This window comes from Rattus norvegicus, chromosome 12 (assembly GCF_021556685.1).
Source record: "Rattus norvegicus strain SHRSP/BbbUtx chromosome 12, alternate assembly SHRSP_T2T, whole genome shotgun sequence".
NCBI classification, from domain to species: domain Eukaryota; kingdom Metazoa; phylum Chordata; class Mammalia; order Rodentia; family Muridae; genus Rattus; species Rattus norvegicus.
The window spans coordinates 13920749-13943102 of NC_141545.1; the positions used below are offsets into that span (position 1 = coordinate 13920749).

A 22354-nucleotide genomic window follows, 5' to 3' on the forward strand; every position below is an offset into this window, starting at 1 on the left:
GAGTCCACATGTGTTGGGGGCAAAATGTGGGTCAGATGTCTGAGGGTATTGGCCATCTAAGAAGGCTCCCTCTGTATAAATATGATCACTTCCCTCCTGTTTTAATATCTACCGCACTGTTCTAAAAAAAAAGAAAAGAAAAGAAAACTGAGACTTTGCACCCAAGGCTCTGACATCCAGTCTTTGCAGTGTGTCTAAGTCCGAGGACTCCAGTAAGACATCCTGTGGGGAATTTTAATTGGCCACAAACAAAACCTAGAGTCCAAATGAGGATTTAAGAAGACCACTTGCCCAGGCCACTTGAGCAGGACATTTGAGAGCAAACTTGGCCAAATAAAACTGGCCATCTGATACAAGAGACTTTTATCAGTCGCCAAGAGGGAATGTTCACTGACTAATGAGACACTTCTTGAGTTCTCACAGATAATTGTGAGATGAGGAAGCTCCCCCACATACGGCCCACCGCGAGTGTCCACACAACGGCCCTCGTTAATATTTCATACACAATCCTGAGAACAGAAGCGCTACTCCATCTTCCAGACCAATGCCCCTTCTCCACTTGCCCAAGCTTTACAAAATCTCTTTTCCCACTCTTAATACTACAGCAGTGAACCCAACAAGTAATTGTTTCTAATGATTAACTGTCTCCTACAATTGCTATCACACATTTCATTATATGTTTTAGATTAAGCCAGAACACCGTGTCCTGGGAAGTCTGCACTGGTTTGATTGGGGTCTTCTCAGCAGGGTTTGGTATTGTTTCATGACACGTGGTTTAAGAAAATGCCTCGAGAAAATGGGAGAGACTTTTATATGTGGGATGAGCATTTTTTTTATCGTGAATCTGGAGAGTGATGATCTGACCCAAGATCCTCAGTAAACAGGCTGGACCCTGTATCTGTGCTTGGATGAGGATGTCTTACATCTCTAACCACTGACCTGGTAGAGTTGTTTGTTGAAATATGCACTTCAGTGGGCAGTTTTCATAGAACTCAGGGCCCCCTTGGCACAGAACAGAACCCAGTGAGTGGAGATGGAAAGAAAGTAGACTGTAGCCCAAGAGGTACCCACAAGGCAACACCTACCCTTAGCTCTCATCTCTCTCCACATTCCCTATAGCTGGTCCTTCAAGACAATGGTCTACTGGGTTGTCTAGACACCATCGGTTTGACGGGTGTATCCCTCTGGTGTCAAAACCTCTGCTTATCTCTAGTCTACATGGCCACTGTCTATGGGAGTTGTAGTTTCTCTTGCTTGGCCAGAAGGAGCCTTGAGCTCAGAGTTTGTTTCTCAGGTTATAGCATAAAGGGGAGGGGCTAAACAGGTCGGTAGTGCAGGTCGAGGATGACTGAACGCAGGCAGGTTGTTTGGAGCTCAGCTCTGCAGGTGGGAGGAGACCTTTGGACGGAGCGAGAGCAGCCAGTGTGGCGTCTGAATGAGGTGGGTTGGGAGACACAGAGCTAGTGAATCCATTTATTGTATGCTTGGCCCTCACAGTCACGACCCTCTGTGGCTTTCTCACTGTGCGGGAATGTTTTATTTCTGGCAGAAGAGCCCCATTTGCTCATGAATGTTCTGGGTTAGGACCAAGCAAGCACTCAAGCCCTCCTCAGGCCGTGTCCCTGTTTCCACTTCATTACTATCTTGCACCCCAGGACGGCATTGGGTTTCCACGGCCAGCGCCCAGCACCAGGCTGACCAAAATGGGTCAGGGTGGCTGATGACCAGTTCAGCAATTTAGAGGAGGGGCCATGGGAAAAGGTAAAAGCTGGGCCCTGAACATGACGAAGAGGTCTGGGAAAGTCATATGGAAAAGGACAGAGATAGAGCAGGAGTGACTGAGGTCTACTTAGAGAGGACACGCCTCAAAATCAACTTGTCTGGCTCATCAGCTTTGGCTCCAAGAAAAAAAAAAGGTACCATCGGAAAGGCAAGCCTTACTACAGCCTCAAAGTTTGGGGGTAGAGATGTCACTCACCACCACCCTTCCCCCAACTCCCCTGGCCAGTGCCTGGGAAGTTTTACTGTCTGTCGAGCAGAAGTTCTTCGTTCCTACAGATGTCCTTCCGCAGACTACCTACTAGTGCTCAGATCTAGCGTGTGTCACAGGCATGGAGTCCCTGAAAGGCCTTCTGTGTCTAAGCACCAAGACTGTGAAGCTGAATGGGCCTCTGTCTGAGGTCTTGATGTTCCCTTGTCCCAGCCTTCTTCACGGTCTGCCTTTGGGGGTGTGGGAAAGTCCTTGGGCAAACAGATAACAGAGTGGGTAGAGATGGTCTCAAACTAAATCGTCCGTCCTGGCTGCTAGAAAACCTCTGGCTTTACAGTTCCGTTTTCATTTTCTTTATAGATGACAGTAATTAGCCACCTGCCTAGCAGATGTGGCCGACTCCCGTGTGTTCTATGCATGTGTTATCTCATTTAATTACCACAGCATTTCTACGGGGCAGGGATTTTATCACCGCCAGTTTCCAACTCAGGCCCTAGGGTTCAAGGACCTCTTTAGGATACAGTCCTGGAGGATGTGCCAGAAAAAGATGCCAGTGAGTGGCATCCAGGGTCACTGGGATCAGGTGGCTGAAAGCAGCTCACGTGTCTACTTCCAGCCTTGTGTCCCCCACCCTCTCTTCCCTCTCCCTCCCCTCCCCTCCCAAAAATTAAAATGGTGGCCACTTAGACCTTCACATGAGTAATTTTGGTCAAAAGCTGGTATGTTTTAAGAAGCCCGTGTTGCGGTATTACAAGAGCCAGTCGTGCAAGGCGTTAGGATGAAATACGGCCTGCAGCTTAAGGATGTTATGCTAAAGGTCGGGCTCTGCCTCCCGCTGTCATCTCCCAGCCGTAGGGTTCTAGACCTCTCTGAGACTGGGTCTCCTCATTGGTGCAATGGAGTCAGCATTGACACAGGGAGTGGGGGTGGGAGAAGAGGGATGATGCGTGTGATACACTCAGCCCTGTGGCTGGCACATCGCACATGCTGAGCTTTTTTGGTGGAAGTTGCCTAGATCTTCTAGAGTATCCTTTAGGCGACTCTGGGGCGGCTCCATTGCCAAAAAGCATAGCCTCCAAAGAGGTGTCAAACACAGTGAGATCCTGTGTGGACTGACCAGGAGCCGTCTCTCGAGACAATCCATGACGTTTGGCAAATGTTCTCCCAAGAAGCACGCCTGTGTCTTTGAATAGGTCTGACAACTTATTCCAAAAAAATAAGACCGGAAATAGCGCACAGCCTCAGTGACTTAGGTCAGTGGGGTTGCACCAGCCTGTGTCTACTGGATCCAGTTCTTCTTCAGCCACAAAGTGTTCAGACTCCAGTCCTGTGTAATCTTCGGTGGCTTACAGCTCTTGGTGGTTTGCTGGCGTGTTCTCTCCACTGTGTTCTGGTATTTTCCATAAATTTGACCTGTCTCTTTGATAGACAAGGCCATCCTTCAATAGCAGCAGGAAGCAAACCACGTGTTTCAGAAGAAGTGCAAAGGGAATGTGCAATGGGGAAAAAAAAAGAGTAATTTAAAATAGTGCTGGTAACTCCAAGCCAGGGCTTTCGCCCACCTGTGGGAAGTGGAGAAGACCACCATTGGTCTGTTTTGTTTTTCATTAGACCAGAAGATGCCTCTTTCACATGTCAGCATCCCTGTCTGCCTTGAAACTGACCAGGAACATCACTTTGTCAGGCACTGATAATGCCAAGCCGACTTTATCGAGGTCCCCATCAGATCTGTCGCCACTTATATCTGTCACTGTGAGTAGACGGACACCGATGGTGCGGCACAGTGATTGGTGTTAAAGAGGTGGTTTGAGGTCATCTGATGGTCACTAGGGCCTGTCTTCAGCACATCTGAGGTCAGGGACCCATGGCAATTTGGCACCTGATAAGTATAAGGCCACCTTTGGATCAACCATTCTGTCGGACTCAGTCACCTCACTTGGTAGCAAGCTGAGCCCAGGTGGGCTCTCTGGCCAGAAAGGTCACAATGATTAGTACAACATCATAATCTCTCTGCTCCTATGTAGCTCTCAGTGCACCAGATGACTAGTGACTTTTCCAGTCTGCTTCCCGTGTGCCAGGCACAATGCTGAGGCTCAATTAACCCATTTGCTAGCACCGTGATACTTGTTCATGGCAAAAGGATCATCTTTAAATTGTTTAAATCTTTTCTATTTGCTTTTTAATAACTACAGTAAAACCAGAAAGCTACAGTAGCATGGGGTTGGTTCATTGCTGTTTACGAGGCTAAGAACACGGCCATTGCCGTAGATCAGAGGTCGTTCAGACGAAGTACTCAAGAGCAAGACAGTGGGGATAAATGTTTGCAATAGTAAAAGCTCCAGGAGATTAAAGCCAGGCTAAGAGCCGAGAAATAGGACTTCTCTTGGGCTCTCTGAGCACAGCAGGGCATTCCTCAGCCATGTTTCTGCTACAGTGAAGGCCTCAGGGCTGGTCATTCTGACACGTCTCAGTGTAGTTCAATGACAGTACACCCAGCAGAATTTGTCACAAGTGATTTTGTCATCCGTGATCCAAAGGCAAAAAAGTCTGAAATCATTCAAGAAGGCAGAAGGGTTGGAAAGGCCTTGACAGTGTTGCTGTGACCATCATTCCTATAGTCAGATTCTCATAGTCAGACATCTGCTGCCCAAAAGCCACCCACCACCACCCCATCCCCCCAGCTCCCTCACCCCTGTGCTAAACCATGACCCCATGCCCTACCGTGTATCAAGTTAGCTGTCTTCCTTTCTGCAGGAACAAAACACGGTGATAATCTGACATGCTCTTCACTGACTGATTGGAGGGTTCTTGAATGTCCTTCCTGCATGTGCTAAAGGATATTATTGGTAGCCACTCCTAACATTTCCTTAAAGATCTCTTTATAAAAATCACCCTTCCTCAGCAGGCCAAACAGTCCTTCACTAAGAAGAAAAATGAATGAAGAAAATAAATGTTCTCACTGAGGCTATTATCTGGGTGTGTAACACTTTTGGCCTCCCGGTCCACCCAAGTGTAGGGATAAGGAGCCCTGAGCCTACTGGAAGATCCTGGAAAGGTGGGAGACAGTAGCTGTCCAAGCCCATCCTTATAAGCCAAGCACAGAGGCTAGCATGAGGAAGGGAGACAGAGGCTGGAAGACAGGCCTGAGTGTGAATGGACCATGAGGCCTCCAGAGCAGGAAGCCTGGCAAGCCAAGGCACTCATGGAAAAGGTCTTATCTAAACAAGGGCGGCCCGGGACTCTGGATCCCCTCCACCATTGTCCAAGGAGTTGACCTAAAGCTTGCCTACAGTCCCCGAAACTCTCTTCACTACCCCGCCCCCCTCATTGAGACAAGAAGTAATTTTCAGTATGGCCTCCAAGGCGTCACAAGGTCTCTCAATAAAGTCAGTCCTCCACAGTCCCCTTGGCCTGACCCCGTGACCACCCTGAAGGGCCAGGATCTCTTCCTGAGCAAAGGGAGCAGGAACCATTTTGTCTAAACACACCTTCCAACCCCACGCCTCTCCTGCCAGCATCCTCTCCCCAGACTTGTTTCATTTGTTTGAAGAGAATGTGAGAGGAGGGAAGAGTGTTGGCAGAGTTTATCAATCTGTTGCTCCCGATGCGCTGTCACCAGTGTTTTGACATAACACCCACAGTAGCCGTGAGATGTTTACATCAGGCCCTACCGCAGGACGGAGGCCATAATGAGACCTCAACCAGCCTGGTCCTGGGTGTGCCTTCTAGCCAGCCTCCAAACAGTTTTTCTTCTCCTTTCTGGTTTCTGTTTTGTTTTGCTTGAAAAAAAAAAAACATTTTACAGCTTCGATTTCGCTTCCCTTTCTATTCCCTACCTTGAAATGATTCCGTGTTCTTTACAGTCTCATCCCTTTTTGTGTCCTACCTTGAAATGATTCCGTGTTCTTTAAAGTCTCATCTCTTTTTGTGTCCTACCTTGAAATGATTCCGTTTTCTTTCCGGTCTCATCCCTTTTTGTGTCCTACCTTGAAATGATTCCGTGTTCTCTATGATCTCACCCCTTTTTTGTGTCCTACCTTGAAATAATTCTGTGTTCTTTACAGTCTCATCCGTTTTTGTGTCCTATCTTGAAAAGATTCCGTGTTCTTTACGGTCTCATCTTGGTTAGTGCAAGCAATGAACTCTCATTAAACACATTAGCACAGTTCATGCTCATCCTCAGAGCTCACTAGCCAGAACAGAATCAAAGAAACGGGGAGAATATTTGGTTTGGGAGCTTTATAGAGCTTTCTAGAGTCTTGGTTTTTTTTTCCTTGGTTAAATTTTAAATATACATTTAATACACTTGGGCAATGATTTTGGCTTAATGTAAGCTTTCAGTATGTGTTGTAGTACTCAGCTCACTACTGCCCCTCTATCCCTACCCTAGGGGTACTCAGCTCAGTTCTCTACGGAAGTTGTTAAAAGAGATGCATGTCTCCCATATTCTCAGAAGAGAAGGCTGCGTCACCAGCAGCTAAAGAACAGATGCAAGTTTTAGATGGGAGGAGGAGACAGGAGGTACTGAGGAAACCTGAAAATCAACGCTGTTCCAAACCAGCACAAACGGAAGAGCCAGGTTGCTGTGGAGTGCACAGTGTACATCATGCTCGTGTGTGTTAAGAGTCCACAGGGAATGGGCTTGATATCAGGAACTGTAGTATCTGTTAACCCTGAGAGCAGTTTATAAAAGGAAATCACACACACACACACACACACACACACACACACACACACACACAGATGAGCGATGTTTATTAAAACCTGAAGGAAAAGAAAAAGCTTAGAGAGCCACAAAACTTCCCAATGCTGGAATGGTATTAATACAGAGCTGTGAAAGCATTCTTGATTTACACAGAGCAGCACTGTGGGGCTCACAGAATGGCTCAGCCGGTAAGGGCGCTTGCCACGCAGGCCCTACCTCACGAGTTCAACCCCAGAACCCACATGAGGGAAACCTGACCTCCATATGCATTCTGCCGCCGGTCGACCCTTGCAAACTCAAACATGCAACAATGATAAGCAAATTATTTTAACTTTCTAGAAGGAGCCCCCAAGCGCAGTCATTTCTTGGTGTGTGACGAGCGTCTGTGGGTGTCACAACGTAGAAGACTTAAGTGTGATATTCGGAAATGTGCCCGAAGGAAAAGCAGATATTGTGTGCAGAGGCGCTGTCTGGATGGGAGCTTTGACTTGTGTTGCTATTCTTCAGAGGGCCCAACCTGCCCCTTGTTTAGGGTTAGAAAAGAACCAGGAGGGAACAGGGAACAGGGCAAACCCCCATCCAGAAACGAATCTAAAAAAGAGGTCTCCGTCGTCTTCACAGAGAGGGCAGCAGTCCCTGCTGTGTGTCGGGAGAACAACGTTAGAACTAGGAACTTTGAGCAGTCCCAATTGGAGTCAGCAGAAGGGCATGTTGTATGTGGGGCTCAGCTCCATATGTTGGTACCCAGTTGGCTAACTTTTAATTTATTTATACTGGTCTCTCGTCCTAATGAAGCTGTTCAACCCCAGAGCAGTGGGCAGAGATGGCACGGACTCATGCTTGCCCCCAGAATTATTTTCCTTCACTTGGTTATAAATACCTCCGCCTCATTGTGCTTGACACGCTGCATGCAAATAGAGCGGGGAGTCCTGGGGCTCATTAGGAAAGGACAGGGGCTTGCAGTACTCAGAGGACAGAGCAAAGCTGATAACGCCAGCCTTGTTCAGAATAGTGCATGGGAGCTTTCTTATCTTGCTCTAGCAGGAGCTGCCGTGGGCTTCCTGTGGGAAACCAGGAGCAAGCTCTGCTTTCCTCTTGTTGTTCGCCTTCCGCCTCCCTCAAGACTGTTCCCAGCACCGTGGTTATCTTTGTATCTTCAAACATGGCACAATCTACTTCCTCAAGAGCTTGATGTATTCTTAAGACTTAGGCAAGTGCCCCCCCCCCCCCGGCCACCCCACCCCCACCTCGGTCTCTTTTCAAGTGGCGGAATGGAAGCAGGTCCTCAATGACATTCTATTTTTATGGTTCAGTGACAAAGAGGGAAAAAATAATAGCCCCTGAATTAGAAAAGAGCCACAGAACCTGGCCTTTTCATTCGGAGGACCTGGCAAGCAAGTGGAGTCTGTGGTTTCCACAGTAGAACTTGAGCCTTGGTAACTGTCCTCAGAGCAAGAGTGGCAGTGGGTGAAGGGGCTCAGAGGCCGGTGGCCCCAAGCAAGCTGAGCTGACTGTATTTCCCTTGCTTTGCTCTAATGTTTTTTTGTTTTTTTTTTTTTTTTTTGCATTTCCTGAAGATGGGGTATGAGAAGTTTTAAGATCTTTGACAAAGACTCCCCTTATCCTCCTCAGTGCTTTGAGGGACACAAGAAGGCATATGAAGCCTTCTCGCCCAGTCAGAAGAGCACCTGAGTGGCTGAAGCCACAGCTCTGAGGGCACACATACATTTGCTCCAGTGCGTGCACGCGCACACATGCGCGCGCGCACACACACTCGCACACACACTTGTGCCCTCGAGGAAAGATCAGCCTTGTTTTGTTTGCTTGTTTTTGTTTTAAATCTTTTCATTTATTTATAAAGTGGTTTTGGTGGTGGTGGTGGTGGTGGAAACTGAACTTAGATATCTGGAGAGATCTAACATATGGCCCAGGCACAGAATTCAATTGCTGAAACTGTCTGGTTATAAAAGTGATTTAGAAGATGTAGAAATCCCCATTGAAGGGGTTAGGGATTTAGCTCAGTGGTAGAGCGCTTGCCTAGCAAGCGCAAGGCCCTGGGTTCGGTCCCCAGCTCTGAAAAAAAAGAAAAAAAAAAAGAAATCCCCATTGAAGCATGTAAGTCTAACTATGAAACTGGGCAGTGGTGAAAACTCATGTAACCTGAGCCCAGGGTTCTATCCTTAGGAACACCCGTGCGCACACACATGCACACACACACACACACACACACACACAAACACCCCTCACACATATCATACGTACACTACACATACATACATACCACACATACACACACCACACACATACCCATACACACACACATCATACATGACACATACACACATACACAAATATATGTATACCACACATAACACACGCCACACATACACATATACCATATACACACCACACATAACACACATAAGCGTATACCATACACACACCACACATAAGCATATACCATACACACACCATGCATATACACATGTATATGCACACATACACACATACCTTACACACACACCACACATGAATGTATGCCATACACACACCATGCATATGCACATGTATACACACACCACACATACACACACCTGGGTGGATAGACAGCGTAGCCACACCTGGTGAGTGCAATGCAGGAAGACTATCCTGGGTCATATAATGGAAGGAGGACTGGGCGTTAATGTTCTGGAGTTACTTCCCAGCTCAAGGCCCCTGAAGGCTCTCCTGTCCTCTCTCCCTGTCTCTCTCACCGGCTTTCCTCTCCCACTTTTATCTCCTGTAAGTCCTCACTGTTCTGGGCTACTTAGAAACTGGGGTTCAAAATTCCTCCTTGTTTGAGAATCCAGATTCTGCCTGAATCATGTTCTAGTGTCAAGCAGCACTCTTTTCTGTTCAGCAAAAGCTCAAGCCCAGCTGGTGAGAGTACAGGGCAGTGGAATGCTCAAAAAGGGAGAGCAGAGCTGGGAGAGATGACTCAGCCTTAAGAGCGCTGGCTGCTCTTGCAGAAGAGCCAGGTTCAATCCCCAACACCCACAACCACCTGGGACTCCAGCTCCAGGGGATCCGATACCCGCTTCTGGCCTCCACGGCACACGGGTTGTAAAGACACGTGCAGGAGAAACACCCCCATGCAGAAACGAGAAAGAAATAAATGTTATTTTAAAGATTAAAAGAGAGCTCACAGCCTTTAGAAGTCAACACTCTTAGCGCTCTCCTTTGATAATTAAACACTGGAAGCCTAAGAAGTTAGGGCTGTGATAACACTGGACTTGGAGAGAAATTAATTAAATACAATAAACGATTCCAAGATGTTTGTTTCCATGGGCACTTATTTAGCCCTGGGTGGGAGGCGGGTGTGTAACTAAATATTATGACTGAAAACCACCCTGTGTACACATGAAATGCCATTATTTTTCTCAAGGTTTTTATTCACTAATACAATATACACCTCCCAAACCTGTATGTGAGGGGACACACACACACACTTGAATGTTACTTCCATCCACTGAGAACTAACGGAAATCCAGGCATTAAATGCCTTAACTTAAGTATTTTCCTTACTATTTAGATCTTCTCACTGTGGGAGTGTCTCCCTGCTGGGTGGATACAGTTGCAACTTGTAGTTTCTGAGGAGGAGGGGATGGTCTTAGATGAAGAAGACTCTCGTAAAGTCTGCGGCTGTCTCAGTGAGGACCGATCCTGTCCGTTCCACCTCACTCGACATCACTGGCTGTTCTGTGCAACCTTGCGATGACCTCTTCTCTTTCGTAGGAATGACTTCTGCTTTGGGAGTGAAGAATCCTTCATCCTGGATTCCAGCAGCAACATAGGAAACAGAATCGAGGGCATCACTCAGCGCATGATGGTCATAGAAGGAACCAATAAGGTACTGTTCATATGAAACAAATGGTGGGCTAGTCTGGTTCTGGGTTTACGAGACCCACAAGTAATGCAAGAGCTCAAAATTCAGAGAGGAAGCGAATCTCTGAGGGGTGTCTTCACTGCTCGAGTGGCTGCATTTTCCTGACTGTGTTCTTCAGACCCCTGATGCTCCTCTCTCTCCTCCTTTCTCCCTCTATACATATGTCTGTGTTTGTGTGTGTGTGTGTGTGTGTGTGTGTGTGTGTGTGTGTGTGCGTGCCATGTGTATGCAGTACTCTGAGTCCAGAAATGAATGTCAGACTTCCTGTTAGCCAGAGGTAGAGATGGATGTAAGCCTCCTCTCTCATCCTCCCATGTGGGTCCTGGAAGTGGGAACTGAATTTTGGGTCCCATGCAAGAACAATACACGTCCATAACCACTGAGCTAGCCCTGCAGCCCGGAGAACCCATTCTTCCTGAACCTCGGGCTGCTGCACATCAGCGGCTCCCCTCTCCCAACTGCACGCTCCAACCTCTACCAACTGACTTCTCTGTCAATTAGCGTGACAGTCGCACCGTTGGGGTGGGACCTGGAGACCACACAAGTGCTGGGATTAATCCCATGCAACACCAGCTAATTCTAGCCTTCAACTGTGCCTGGATCCTGCTAGTGGACAGGAAGTGGGATCCCAGTAAATAAAAACTAATTCAAGGCTTCGCACCAAAATTCAACACCCCTATCTCAGAAAATACCATATTCGCCCTTCAGCCAGGTGAAGCCTAGGCTGGGTGTGCAAACACACGCCGTCTATCGGGATTCCCCAGACTAACCAGGGAGCATAGGAAAGAGCTGGTATCCTGTGAATTAGAAAGTCCCCGTAGGCTGCAAACCCTGACGCTTAACCTGTTTGAGGTAGTGAAGGATTTACTTAGGAATCAGTTGTTGTCTGGCATGGGGATAGCATGGTTTAACAAATCAAAACATCCATTTACATGCTCATCTTGCTATGAAGTAGAGAATATCTGTATAAACACCACCGTCTGCTCAAGTAGGGATGCTTAAAATATCCATTTATTTTGCTGTGTCTTGAACGCAAGGACAAATAGACGCATTGTCCTCTCTACATAGGATTCAGCAACAATAAATAACTTCTGCACTCTTCTCTTTTTTTTTTTTTTTTTTTTTGGTTCTTTTTTTTCGGAGCTGGGGATCGAACCCAGGGCCTTGCGCTTCCTAGGTAAGCGCTCTACCACTGAGCTAAATCCCCAGCCCCTCTTCTCTTTTTTAAGACTTACTTGTTTTTATTTTATGGGTAAGTGAGTTTTGCCTGCATGTGTGTATGTGCACCATGTGCATGCACTGCCTGTGGAGGCCAGGAGATGGCGCTGGTGTTACAGATGGCAGTGAGTTGTTACGTAGGTGCTAGGAACCAAACCTGAATCCTGCAAGGACAAGTGCTCTTAACCACTGAGCTACCACTCCAGCTGCTCCCCATCTCCCATTTTCTCTTTTCTGCCGCCTGAGTGCTGGGATTAACTGTATGCACCAGCACGCTGGCCCTGTAGTTTTCCGTGTCTAAGCCTTTTTGAAGATGCTAATGTCAGCATCCTTTTTTTGGCATGCCAGTGAGGTTTTCCCCATTTTAAACATGGGCAGCCCAAGTGACACAGCATAAAAGAGTTTTAAAAAAATTCTAAGCAAAGTCTCTCGAGTCAAAACTCAGCAGTCTCGTGGCTAACTAAGCCAAAACTAAACAATTAATGAGTCCATTCAGGGATAACATTAACAGTCACTAGCTAGGAATTTGGAATGGTTTTTATAGGCACAGCAGTAGCTGGGGTGGTTTGTAGCCTCCCCCTCCCCCACCCCAGTACACAGGAGCTATAAAGTCCTGTGGTGTCCAGCCATTGGTGAAAGACTTTAATGAGTGAGTTAGCCGAGAAGGAGTTCTAGAAAGCTGAATTTTTTGATGTGGGTGGAAATTGTTCACTAATACTAGAGAACCATTTAGAACTGCCACACGAAGCCCTAGTAGATTTCCCAGATGATGTCACTGGTATCAGTTCTTCCTGACCATGCAGGAGAAGAATGTATTCCTAACCCTGGAAGTTTAAAGTGAGAATTGATGGTCTCGATCAAAGCGGGATTTCTACTTTGTTTTTCTTACCACAAAAAAAAAAAAAAAAGGTACAACGAGCAATAAAATTGAATGGGGGTGAAGCTGGTTGAGATTCCTAGTGGTTGTGACCCCCGTGCAGTTAACTAACTCCATAGATAATGCCTGTTGAATAAACAAACAAACAAGCAAACAAAAAACAACCCAACCAACTCCTGTGAGAGCAGAGAAAAACTTGTCTGAGATTAAAAAAAAAAAAAAAAAAAAAAAAAGCTAAATTTTCCACTCAGGCTGGAAATAAATGCATTGTCTTGTAATTCTGTAGTTGAGCTAAAGATTTCCGAGATGAACTCCTGTGCACAGTCGGCCTTTGTACCGCCCAAGTTCGGGAGCCGCAGGGTCAAACTCCTCCTTCCAACCGAGGGCAAAGATAGGGTCCACATCTCTCGGCTCCTCCGAAGAAAGAAGAAACGGCGCTAGTGGTGTTTATCCTACCTACTTCCTGTGGCAAACAGGAAATAACCTGGAGGAAGTTCCTCTGCACATAGGCCTGTGATAAATTGACGACCACATAGATAGCAGTGAGCCCCCAATGGTCTCGGACACGCGCAATGACGGTGTCTGTTCAAGATCATTTGTGTTACAAAACTTTTAATTTTCCCCATAAGGTAAGGGAAAATATAGACAGCTGACAGATCCTTTAGGCAGCCCGAATACTAGATATAAATTGTTGGTTTCTTGTTCTGAATTTAGAACTTTCTGCGTTTAGTTTTAGCATTATATATATATATACACATATATATATATACATATATATATACACATATATATATATATACATATATATATATATTTTTTTTTGGGTGGTTGGGGAGAAAGAGACATCCATCCTTCACTGAGAGCTACAAGCACAGTTCTGCAGCGTCCTCTACAATGTAGACTCTTGCTTCTTGGGCGTACTGTGACTTTAATACACTAAAGTCCCACAGAAATGACTCATTCAGTCACACGTTGCTCCTCTGTGGATAGGTATGGGTGTGGGAGCTCTCACACCAGGAAGTCATGGCCGTTTCAGGGGTTCCAGGGGCTTTTCTTTGTTGTTGTGCCTTAGGTCAGTGAAGGGGAATAGAGGAAAATACAATTCCAAAACTCCATTTCCTCCTTGGCCCACTTTTGCGAGATGTGAGCCATTTTCTGGAGTGGCTAAAAACAAACGTTGAATTTTTGTGTTGTTCACGACAGACCCGGGAGGGGGACGGGAGGGGGGGGGCGGGTGGTGGTTTATGGGACCAGAGTGAGAAGTACATAGAATCCTGGGCTGATTTTGTAAGGCTGGAGAGCGGTGACTGCCTCACTGCGGCAGCGACATTTCCCTGAACTTGTTTGAGGGTACAGGAGGAAATATGTAAATTGCCTGAGACAATCCCATGACGTAAACGGTCGTCCTAATTACAGAACTATGGCTTGTGGTCCAGTTCCCACACTGCCCCTGGCTTCCCCTCATTCTCACCTTCTGTTTTCCCATCACGTGGTTGTTGCGCGCCACCGCTGGGATCATGTCAGCTCTTCCTTGGCCTTTATACACCTTCTTCTATTTCTCCCCGAAAGGCTTAGAAGAAAGCAGTGTTAGAAACATCCCAAGATTAAAATCTCCATTCCATAAATAGGTTAAAAAAAAACTTGTTCCGGAAATTAAGCGAATGACGTATTACCTCTCTTCAGTCTATTCCATGAGGCTGAAGCGACATTGTAGACAGGAATTACCAAGGCTTAGCAAACGGGAAGGAAGGAAAATTAAGAAATCCAAGCAGCTAATTACAGTAGCTAATGACAGGTTTTTCTTTAGTTGGTTTGTTGTTTTTGTTTGTTTACTTGTTTTGTTTGGTGGCTTGAGGGCTTTCTGTTTTTCAAGACAGGGTTTCTCTGTGTAGCCCTGGCTGTCCCGGAACTCACCCTGTAGACCAGGCTGGCCTCAAACTCAGGTATCCTCCTACCTCTGCCTCCCGAGTGCTGGGAGCAAAGGCGTGTACCACCATGTCTGGCCTCTGGTGGTCTTGATGAGCATCCCTGGGTCATAGTAAGGACCCCCTAACAAGCACTGGTCCTTTAAGAATGCAGTTAGACTGGACTGAAAACCTCACTGAGAAGTCACCTATCCCAAACTAACCCGTCAACAGGAAGGCTTGTATCTTTTTTGATGTTGTGATTTGCTGTATTCCTCCTCTGTGGAAGGCCACTGTGGATTTTTTTTAAAGATTTATTTATTTATTCTATATAAGTCCACTGTAGCTGTCTTCAGACACATCAGAAGAGGGCATCAGATTGCATTACAGATGGTTGTGAGCCACCATGTGGTTGCTGGGAATTGAACTCAGGACCTCTGGAAGAGTAGTCAGTGCTCTTAACCGCTGAGTCATCCCTCCAGCCCCCACTGTGGATTTTAAGTTGGAGTGAGGTTGGTTTTTTTTTTTTTTTTTTTTTGGTTCTTTTTTTTCCGGAGCTGGGGACCGAACCCAGGGCCTTGCGCTTCCTAGGCAAGTGCACTACCACTGAGCTAAATCCCCAACCCCTGGAGTGAGGTTGTTATCCCTTCTCCTGTGACTGAGAGAATGTGGATGCCCTTGTGGTAGTTTACCTTCATGCTTCTGCCTCTGTTGTGCTGGCCCTCCGTTCTCTTCATTTGTAGAAAATGCAAACTAATGATAGAACTAATTCGAGCAGACAGTCTCGAGAGAGATCCTTCCGGTGAGTCCTACAAAAGAAATGATTACAGCTCCAAATATCTGTGACATCTCAAATCTTCGGCCGTTTCTCTTCCAAAACATAACGGGGATAATTTGGTACTCTGTTCTGCTTTTCTTTTTCATTCTCCTCTTTGTGGTGGACATCGAGGATCAGATTGGCCCCTTTAAGACAAGACACTCACGCCTCCTCACTTACTGTCCCATGAGAAAATGCCTCCCAATACAACCCAGGGATGCTGAGCTTGCTTGAGCTCCTATCTCTGACCTGACCTGACTTAATGCTTGTGTGAGCTCTCGAGTTCTACACATCAGGATAGATGCTCTACCCAGGAATGTCTGTGGTCTCTGGAGTCTTAGGGTTCCTCCCTTAACCCCTAGAGACCTTGGTCGCCTTATTTAATGCCCCCCCATCTCACGGGGCTGAGATAATGCTGTCCGTGTTTCCTTCAAGGGCAACATGAAGGTCCTACCACAAAGAAATAACAAACACTCCACCTACCTCATTTCTACACCGACGGAAGCCATAGTGAGTTCAATTCTGGAGGAGGCCTGCCTGTGCATAGGTGTCTTGTATTGGAAGGCATTACTTAGGCAAAGAAAAAAAATTGATTTATATTTCTTTCTTCACTGTATGACATGGATTCGTATCCCCTCTGGGCATCTCAGCTTTGGTCTCAGATGACACCAAGAGTCTGACATAGTTCACTAAGACTAAAGCTGCTACAACCATTCCAGACAGCCTGGTCAGTCTAATGTATTCATTTACTTCATGCGTATGAGTGTTCTGCATGTATGTATGTCTGCGTGCCATGTGCATGCCTGGTGTCCATGGAGGTCAGAGAGGGGGTCAGCTCTCCTGAACCTGAAGTTACAGATCATTGTAAGCCACCGTGTGGGTACTGGGAGTCAAACCCTGATCTCTGTCATATGCACACACCACTGCGTCATCTCTCCAGCCCACTGTGTGCAGGTCTCCAACACGGCAAATGTACACGTATGCAGGCTGGCTTCGCCTTGCCACAAACCCCAGTCCTCCTCAGTTGCTCTGAGTTTTGCCCAAGCAAAGCAATTTTAACAACCATATAAACGGTGACTGTCTGAAATGTTAAATGGCCTCACACCAACAGAAAGGGGGTTTCTGTTTATGTAATGTAAGCAGACATAGCTAACTAAACCATAGATCCAAATTGGACAACAACACATCCAAGAATCTAAGTCTGTGTGGGTCCTTGAGGATCAACCGTAAGGACTTACTCCATAAGGAACTTGGGCTTCGTGTAACTGCAAACAGGAAGTCCTCAGCTCAGACATTCATTTCGGATCTTCTCGGGAAGAGCTTTGACAGGCTGGAGCCCAAACTCCCCAGACAACACAGTGGGTCACAATGGACTTGATTATCTCTCTGTCCTTCCAGCTACCACCAGCCAGTGGCTCCCCTCACCCTGTCCCCAACAGACTTGTCTTACCACAATTTTCTACATCCTCCATGGCTCTTGTTGGTCTGTAGAATGATTGTAGAATGATTGAGAGAAGGTGGCTATCAGAACTCGTATGTTCCCACTCTTCATTAAAATTAACAGTCGAAATAGAGAGAGAGCTGAAGTTTCAGACTCTTCTACATCTGGCTACCCCCCCTACCCCACCCACCTGAAACTCCCCCATCCCCACCCCCATCCCCATCCCCACCTCCGCCCCCACAGAAGAGATAGCATATGTTGGAACCTTAAGCAGGGAATAAGCCAAACACATTTAAAAGTCACTGGCCATGGGGACTGCCATGCTCCCCTGTTGTGACAGTGACTTCACGGCCACATGATGAACGGCCGCTAAACGGAATGAGAACTGCCACATAGCCCAGCCCTCTGTGTTATCTAGAAGTTCGATAACACACGGAGGATGTAAGAGTGGATGGGACTGAGCAGAGACCTCCAACAACTAAGAAACCATTTGGGGGTAGGGGAATGAAGACGGGGGTTTGCTGCCTAAAATCACTGAGTAGGCCATCAGTCTTTCTTTCAGATTTATTTGTATGTGTGTGTATGTGTTGTGAGTGTTCTGCCTGCGTGTTATGTGCACTACCTATGTGCCCGGCGCTCACAGAGGCCAGAAGAGGGCTTCGGATCCTCTGAAACTGTTGTTACAGATGGCTGTGAGCCTCCACGTGGGTGCTGGGAACTTAACCCAGGTCCTCTTGCAAGAGCAGCCAGTGCTCTAACCACTGAGCCATCTCTCCAGCCCTTGTTTTTAGTCAGCTTGGTCTCTAGATTTAAAAACAAAAACAAAAACAAAAACAAAACAAAAAAAAAAAAACAGAGATGTCCTGATTTCTTAAGAGGAGTTGAGAGACCACACGTAAAGTGCCTACTTAATATTACTTCACCGCTGAAAATAATGTTCAGACCCCTTCCTCTGTCATTCAGGAAAGTGCCCGACATCCTATGGTATTGTCTTCATCTTAAGCCAGGATACACAACATGAGAACAGCACCCCAGTCTCACAACCCATGGCTAGTTATTTGTGTCCTAGGACATAGACTACGAGCTCTGTGGAACTGGATCAACTTCTGGGCATTTGTTTCTAATTTGAAGTATTAAAAAGGAACTTTAATTCCCTCCCCCCCACCACCACACTCCCCATTCCTGGCACAGTGGCTTTCAATGTAAGACGGCCCAGCAGTGAGCCCATATTTCTAATTTCTTCTTTTAAAGGAAACAATGGAAGTCTTTAAGCTGTCTAAATTTTCACCATAGGATTCTGGTAGACATTATTTAGTTTGCAAAGTACTTCCAAGTACATATCAACTTGACCACTGTCTGGGTACGGTCGTGCTAAATCACAGCTCTAAAATGTCACCTTATATCTTCATTTGGTACACAAAGAATTAAAGTACGAGAATACATAATTTATAAACACGCACGCACGCACGCACGCACGCACGCACGCACGCACGCACGCACGCAGCCGCCTTAGCTTCTCAGCTTCCCTTCTGGGGGCTGCTCGCCACATCCCGTGAGCACAAATGAGAAGTAACTGAGTCACCTTCTCTTCTCTCCTTGCTCGATTCCCGTGCCCACCATAGACGCCTCCTGTGACCAGCTGACACCCATGCTCTCAGGTCACCCACACAAGGAAAAGGCCGGGCCTCACCTGTTCCTCTCACAGACGTGGACTGACCACCCTGTGGGCTGGGACGTGCAGTCCCACACCTCGACTCAGGTCTGTGATTGTTATGGCAACAGACCGAGATAAGGCCGAACCCCTCGTAGGTCGGATGTCATGGGCTCCGGTCTCCTGAGGACCTGTCTTCCTGTTATTTTTCTATTCGTGCTGGGGCTCCAGAGCAGAGAGCTTGCTGGTGGCTGCCACCCCTGCCGTACCCTCTCCGTGAAGGGAACTGCTGAATCACGACAGCCCTCCGAGTTCCTCGGGGCTGTTCCAATAGATCTCTGTCCCCTAGCTGAACTTTGCCTCTCTCTTGCAGACGGTTAGCACATTGGTGGTGGCTGACTCTCGGACCCCTGGAAGCTACAGCTGCAAGGCCTTCAATAAAATAGGGACTGTGGAGAGAGACATAAGGTTTTACGTCACAGGTAAGCTGTCCCGACTCTACAGAGCAGCTGGGTGACCTTGGTCTCTCTTCAACCCTCTTTGCTTTTAACGCCCTTGGTGATTTTTTTTCCTTTTTTTTTTTTTTTCTTTTAAACATTCCGACTTGTCAAGCTGTGACTACCTCTGTCCCTGCTCTCAGGAATAGAATTCCACAACATCTTTAGCGTCTCTAAAGAGCCACTTCCCGGAATTCTCTCTCAATTGTGTCTGTGTTTCTTTCCCAGACTGGGTTCTAAATTTGGGATCTTATATCCTCACTCTTGGACATCCCCACTCAGGACCTACCCCTCTGTCTGGTACACAGTTCACTTCCAACCCCTATGATATTAGACTCATTTTTTGTTTGTTTGTTTGTTTGTTTTTAGGGTTTAGGAGGGGTTGAGGGTTTTTCATTCGTCTGTTTGTTTTACTTAGAAATCCCTAGTTAAAGTAATTCAGCCCTTTGGAGGACTCAGACTCTCCTGTCAAAATCTGAAAGTGGGTTTTGTTCTTCATAATTAATGAGCATGTAAGAATTTTTAACTTTAAACCCGACGGTCTCTACAAATCTTTAAACCTGCAAGGTACACAAGTGGCACTCCTTGTGTCCCTCCACGGGTTCAGGAAGGAAATAAGTTGCTCAAAGTCTAAAAACAATTGCCTGGCTCCAGGCCTCCCCAGTTTCTGAGGAAACCTGGGCAGCCCGCCAACCCTCTGGAAACTTCGCACTGCACGGAGCAGGCTGCTGACATTGCCTAGAAGTCTCCAGAAAGAAGTAGGCAGCGCAGCCTTCAGGAGACGTTTGAGTTGTCAGACGATGGGAGCCTGCAGCCCGGTGAGCCAAGCCCTAAGAAATCTGAGCCATGGAGACGTCCTGAAGGTCGCTCTCACTGCTCAGACCTGGACGGTGCCCCCTGCATTCTCTGGAGAGGAGAGAACACAGCAAAGCCCCCTAGGCCAAGGACTGACCCCCACCTTCTCACCTTACAAGAGCAGAAGAGAGTGTTCCTTATATCACTCCCAGTAGGAAAGACCTTTGAAGGGGAAGGATTCTCACAAAGATTTCACTAAGATTAGTCTTCGAGTAGATCCAGGCACTTTGGACTAATTCGGTGGCCATGGACCCTTTGGGGAGGTCAATCTGCCCTTTCACAGGGGTTGTCTAAGACCATCAGTCCCTTAGGAAGAAGGTCAGGGCCCGTATCCACTTGTGCATGTCCTAGAATCCATGTGATATTTGAATTGGCCCCATGGTCCCACCATTGTCCAACAGAACCCACACGTACCTTAAACATTTCTGAGGGCCGGAAAGATGGCCCAGTGGTTAAGACATCCAGTGGCTTACAACTCCCTGTAACTCCAGCTTCAGGTAATCTAGTGCCCCCTTTCCTGCTTCCATGGGCACTGACACACACATGTACATACATGTATGCACTCAGACTCATACACATAAAATAAAAAGTAGTCATTAAAATGTTTTCTAGGGTTGGGGATTTAGCTCAGTGGTAGAGCGCTTGCCTAGGAAGCGCAAGGCCCTGGGTTCGGTCCCCAGCTCCGAAAAAAGAACCAAAAAAAAAAAAAAAAAAAAAAGTAAGGATAAAATGTTTTCTAATGCTCATGTATTTTTAGAGTACTATTTTACAGGCTAGGCATTGGTGGTGAGTGCCTTTAATCCCAGCACTTGGGAGACAGGGGCAGGCAGGATATATCAGTCTTAGGCTAGCCTGATCTACAGAGGGAGTTCCGGGACAGCCAGGGCTAAAATGAGAAACCCTATCTTAAAAAAACAAACAAACGGGGCTGGGGATTTAGCTCAGTGGTAGAGCGCTTACCTAGGAAGCGCAAGGCCCTGGGTTCGGTCCCCAGCTCCGAAAAAAAAGAACCAAAAAAACAAACAAACAAACAAACAAACAAACAAACAACAACAAAAATCGTTTTAAGCCAGTATATCTAAAATACTGTATTATATTTTTAATATGTAGTCAACATTTAGGGGGTTATTTCTTGGTGATTGAACTCCAGACCTCATGTAGATGTTTTATCACTGGCTATGCCCACAGCTCTGTATCCAATAGAGAAATAACACACACACACACACACACACACACACACACACACACACACACCATTGCCTTGCTCAAATTTTAATCAATTTAAAATAAATGATTTTTTGGGGGGGGTTGGGGATTTAGCTCAGTGGTAGAACGCTTGCCTAGCAAGCGCAAGGCCCTGGGTTCGGTTCCCAGCTCCAAAAAATAAAAATAAAAATAAAATAAAATAAATGAAATAAAATTGAGGCCTTCAGTCACACAGACCACTGATCGATACTCTGAAGCTGTGCGCAGCTCTGAACGTCTGAGAGGGAGAGAGAACTGGAGGGCACTGAGCTGTGGGAGAGCGTGAACAGATACAGAAAAGAGGCTGGGCTTCCCCTAAGTGCTCACAGCTAAAAGAGCACCAACAGGGTCCCACAAGCCACTGACTCACCCAAAACCATCCCACAAACCTTTACCATGTTCTGACTTCTTGTGCCCAACTGTACCTACATCAGGACCTCAAGGCTGGGCTAGGCTTAGAGTCCTGGGGCCTTTCAGGGCTGCTGTTGGAGAGCATGCCGTGCCTCTCACTCCATCCCCGTGAGTGGGAGCCATGCCCACATCTGCTCCAGGACCCTCCCCACCGCTGCTCTTCAGAGTCTTTCCTTAAGCCACTTCTTGTGCGCTGACTTGGTGGTAAGCACATTGATGATTAGCTGACTAGGGATGCCAGTCCTCTGGCAGAGGAAGGGAAGTCTAGCGGCAGACTTAGGAGCCATCTGTCTTTTCTGGGAATTTTGGGCATTATCTAGAGCAGAGGGACACAGGTTCAGGACGGGCACACACCGTTGGCCCATAGATGTTTCACAGTCTAAGAGTCCAACTAAAGAGACTGTCTAAAGGTTCAGGGCAGGGTCCTTCTGGCCTGGGTCCGCGTGTGCTCTGGGAGAAGACGTGCTGAATTCAGGGAAGGAAATGCCTACTGGAAGCTCGAAGCGCTCCTCAAAACACATGGAAACTTTAATCTTAACACCTAAAGGCGGTTTACCATCTAACCTGTAATTTCAGCTCTGCCCTCTCCCCACGGCTCTCTGCTGCCAGCACTGGAGAGTTTAAACTTAGACTGAATCGCTTGTAATCGCTATTGGCTTTTAGCTAATTAGTATACTTTTTCATATCGGAATTTTGCTCCAAATTTTTTTATTTTGTTTGTATTCATTTAAGAAAGAATCTGATGGGGCTGGGGATTTAGCTCAGTGGTAGAGCGCTTGCCTAGGAAGCGCAAGGCCCTGGGTTCAGTCCCCAGCTCC

At 46.9% G+C, this 22354-nt stretch overlaps 1 protein-coding gene and 2 long non-coding RNA genes across 8 annotated transcripts in view; 1 reads left to right on the top strand and 2 right to left on the bottom strand.

Moving 5' to 3' along the window:
• Positions 1 to 22354, top strand: part of Flt1 (Fms related receptor tyrosine kinase 1) — a 173375-nt gene that overhangs the window by 64399 nt on the left and 86622 nt on the right. For all 4 annotated transcript variants that reach the window (XM_087579212.1, XM_087579213.1, NM_019306.2 and 1 more), the window contains 2 exon segments: positions 10470 to 10584; positions 18902 to 19010. In XM_087579212.1, coding sequence (XP_087435338.1) covers positions 10470 to 10584; positions 18902 to 19010 — 224 coding nt within the window.
• On the bottom strand, positions 1460 to 5919 carry LOC102547586 (uncharacterized). Of its 2 annotated transcripts, none has more exons than XR_015634606.1 (3): positions 5827 to 5919; positions 4712 to 4911; positions 1460 to 4537 (listed from the first exon to the last, which is right to left on the bottom strand). It is a non-coding gene; the product is annotated as an uncharacterized LOC102547586 (long non-coding RNA). The 2 variants fall into 2 exon arrangements; XR_015634605.1 differs by having other exon boundaries at positions 5479 to 5919.
• LOC120095883 (uncharacterized) overlaps positions 14187 to 22354 on the bottom strand; it is an 18083-nt gene continuing 9915 nt past the window's right edge. Inside the window, exons 1-4 of one of the 2 annotated variants that reach the window (XR_015634603.1) lie at positions 18568 to 18977; positions 15920 to 16006; positions 15312 to 15428; positions 14187 to 14285 (exon numbers count right to left, since the gene is read on the bottom strand). This is a non-coding gene — a long non-coding RNA (uncharacterized LOC120095883). Of the gene's footprint in view, positions 14286 to 15311; positions 15429 to 15919; positions 16007 to 18567; positions 18978 to 22354 lie in introns of those variants that run through there. The other variant, XR_015634604.1, reaches the window with a different exon arrangement.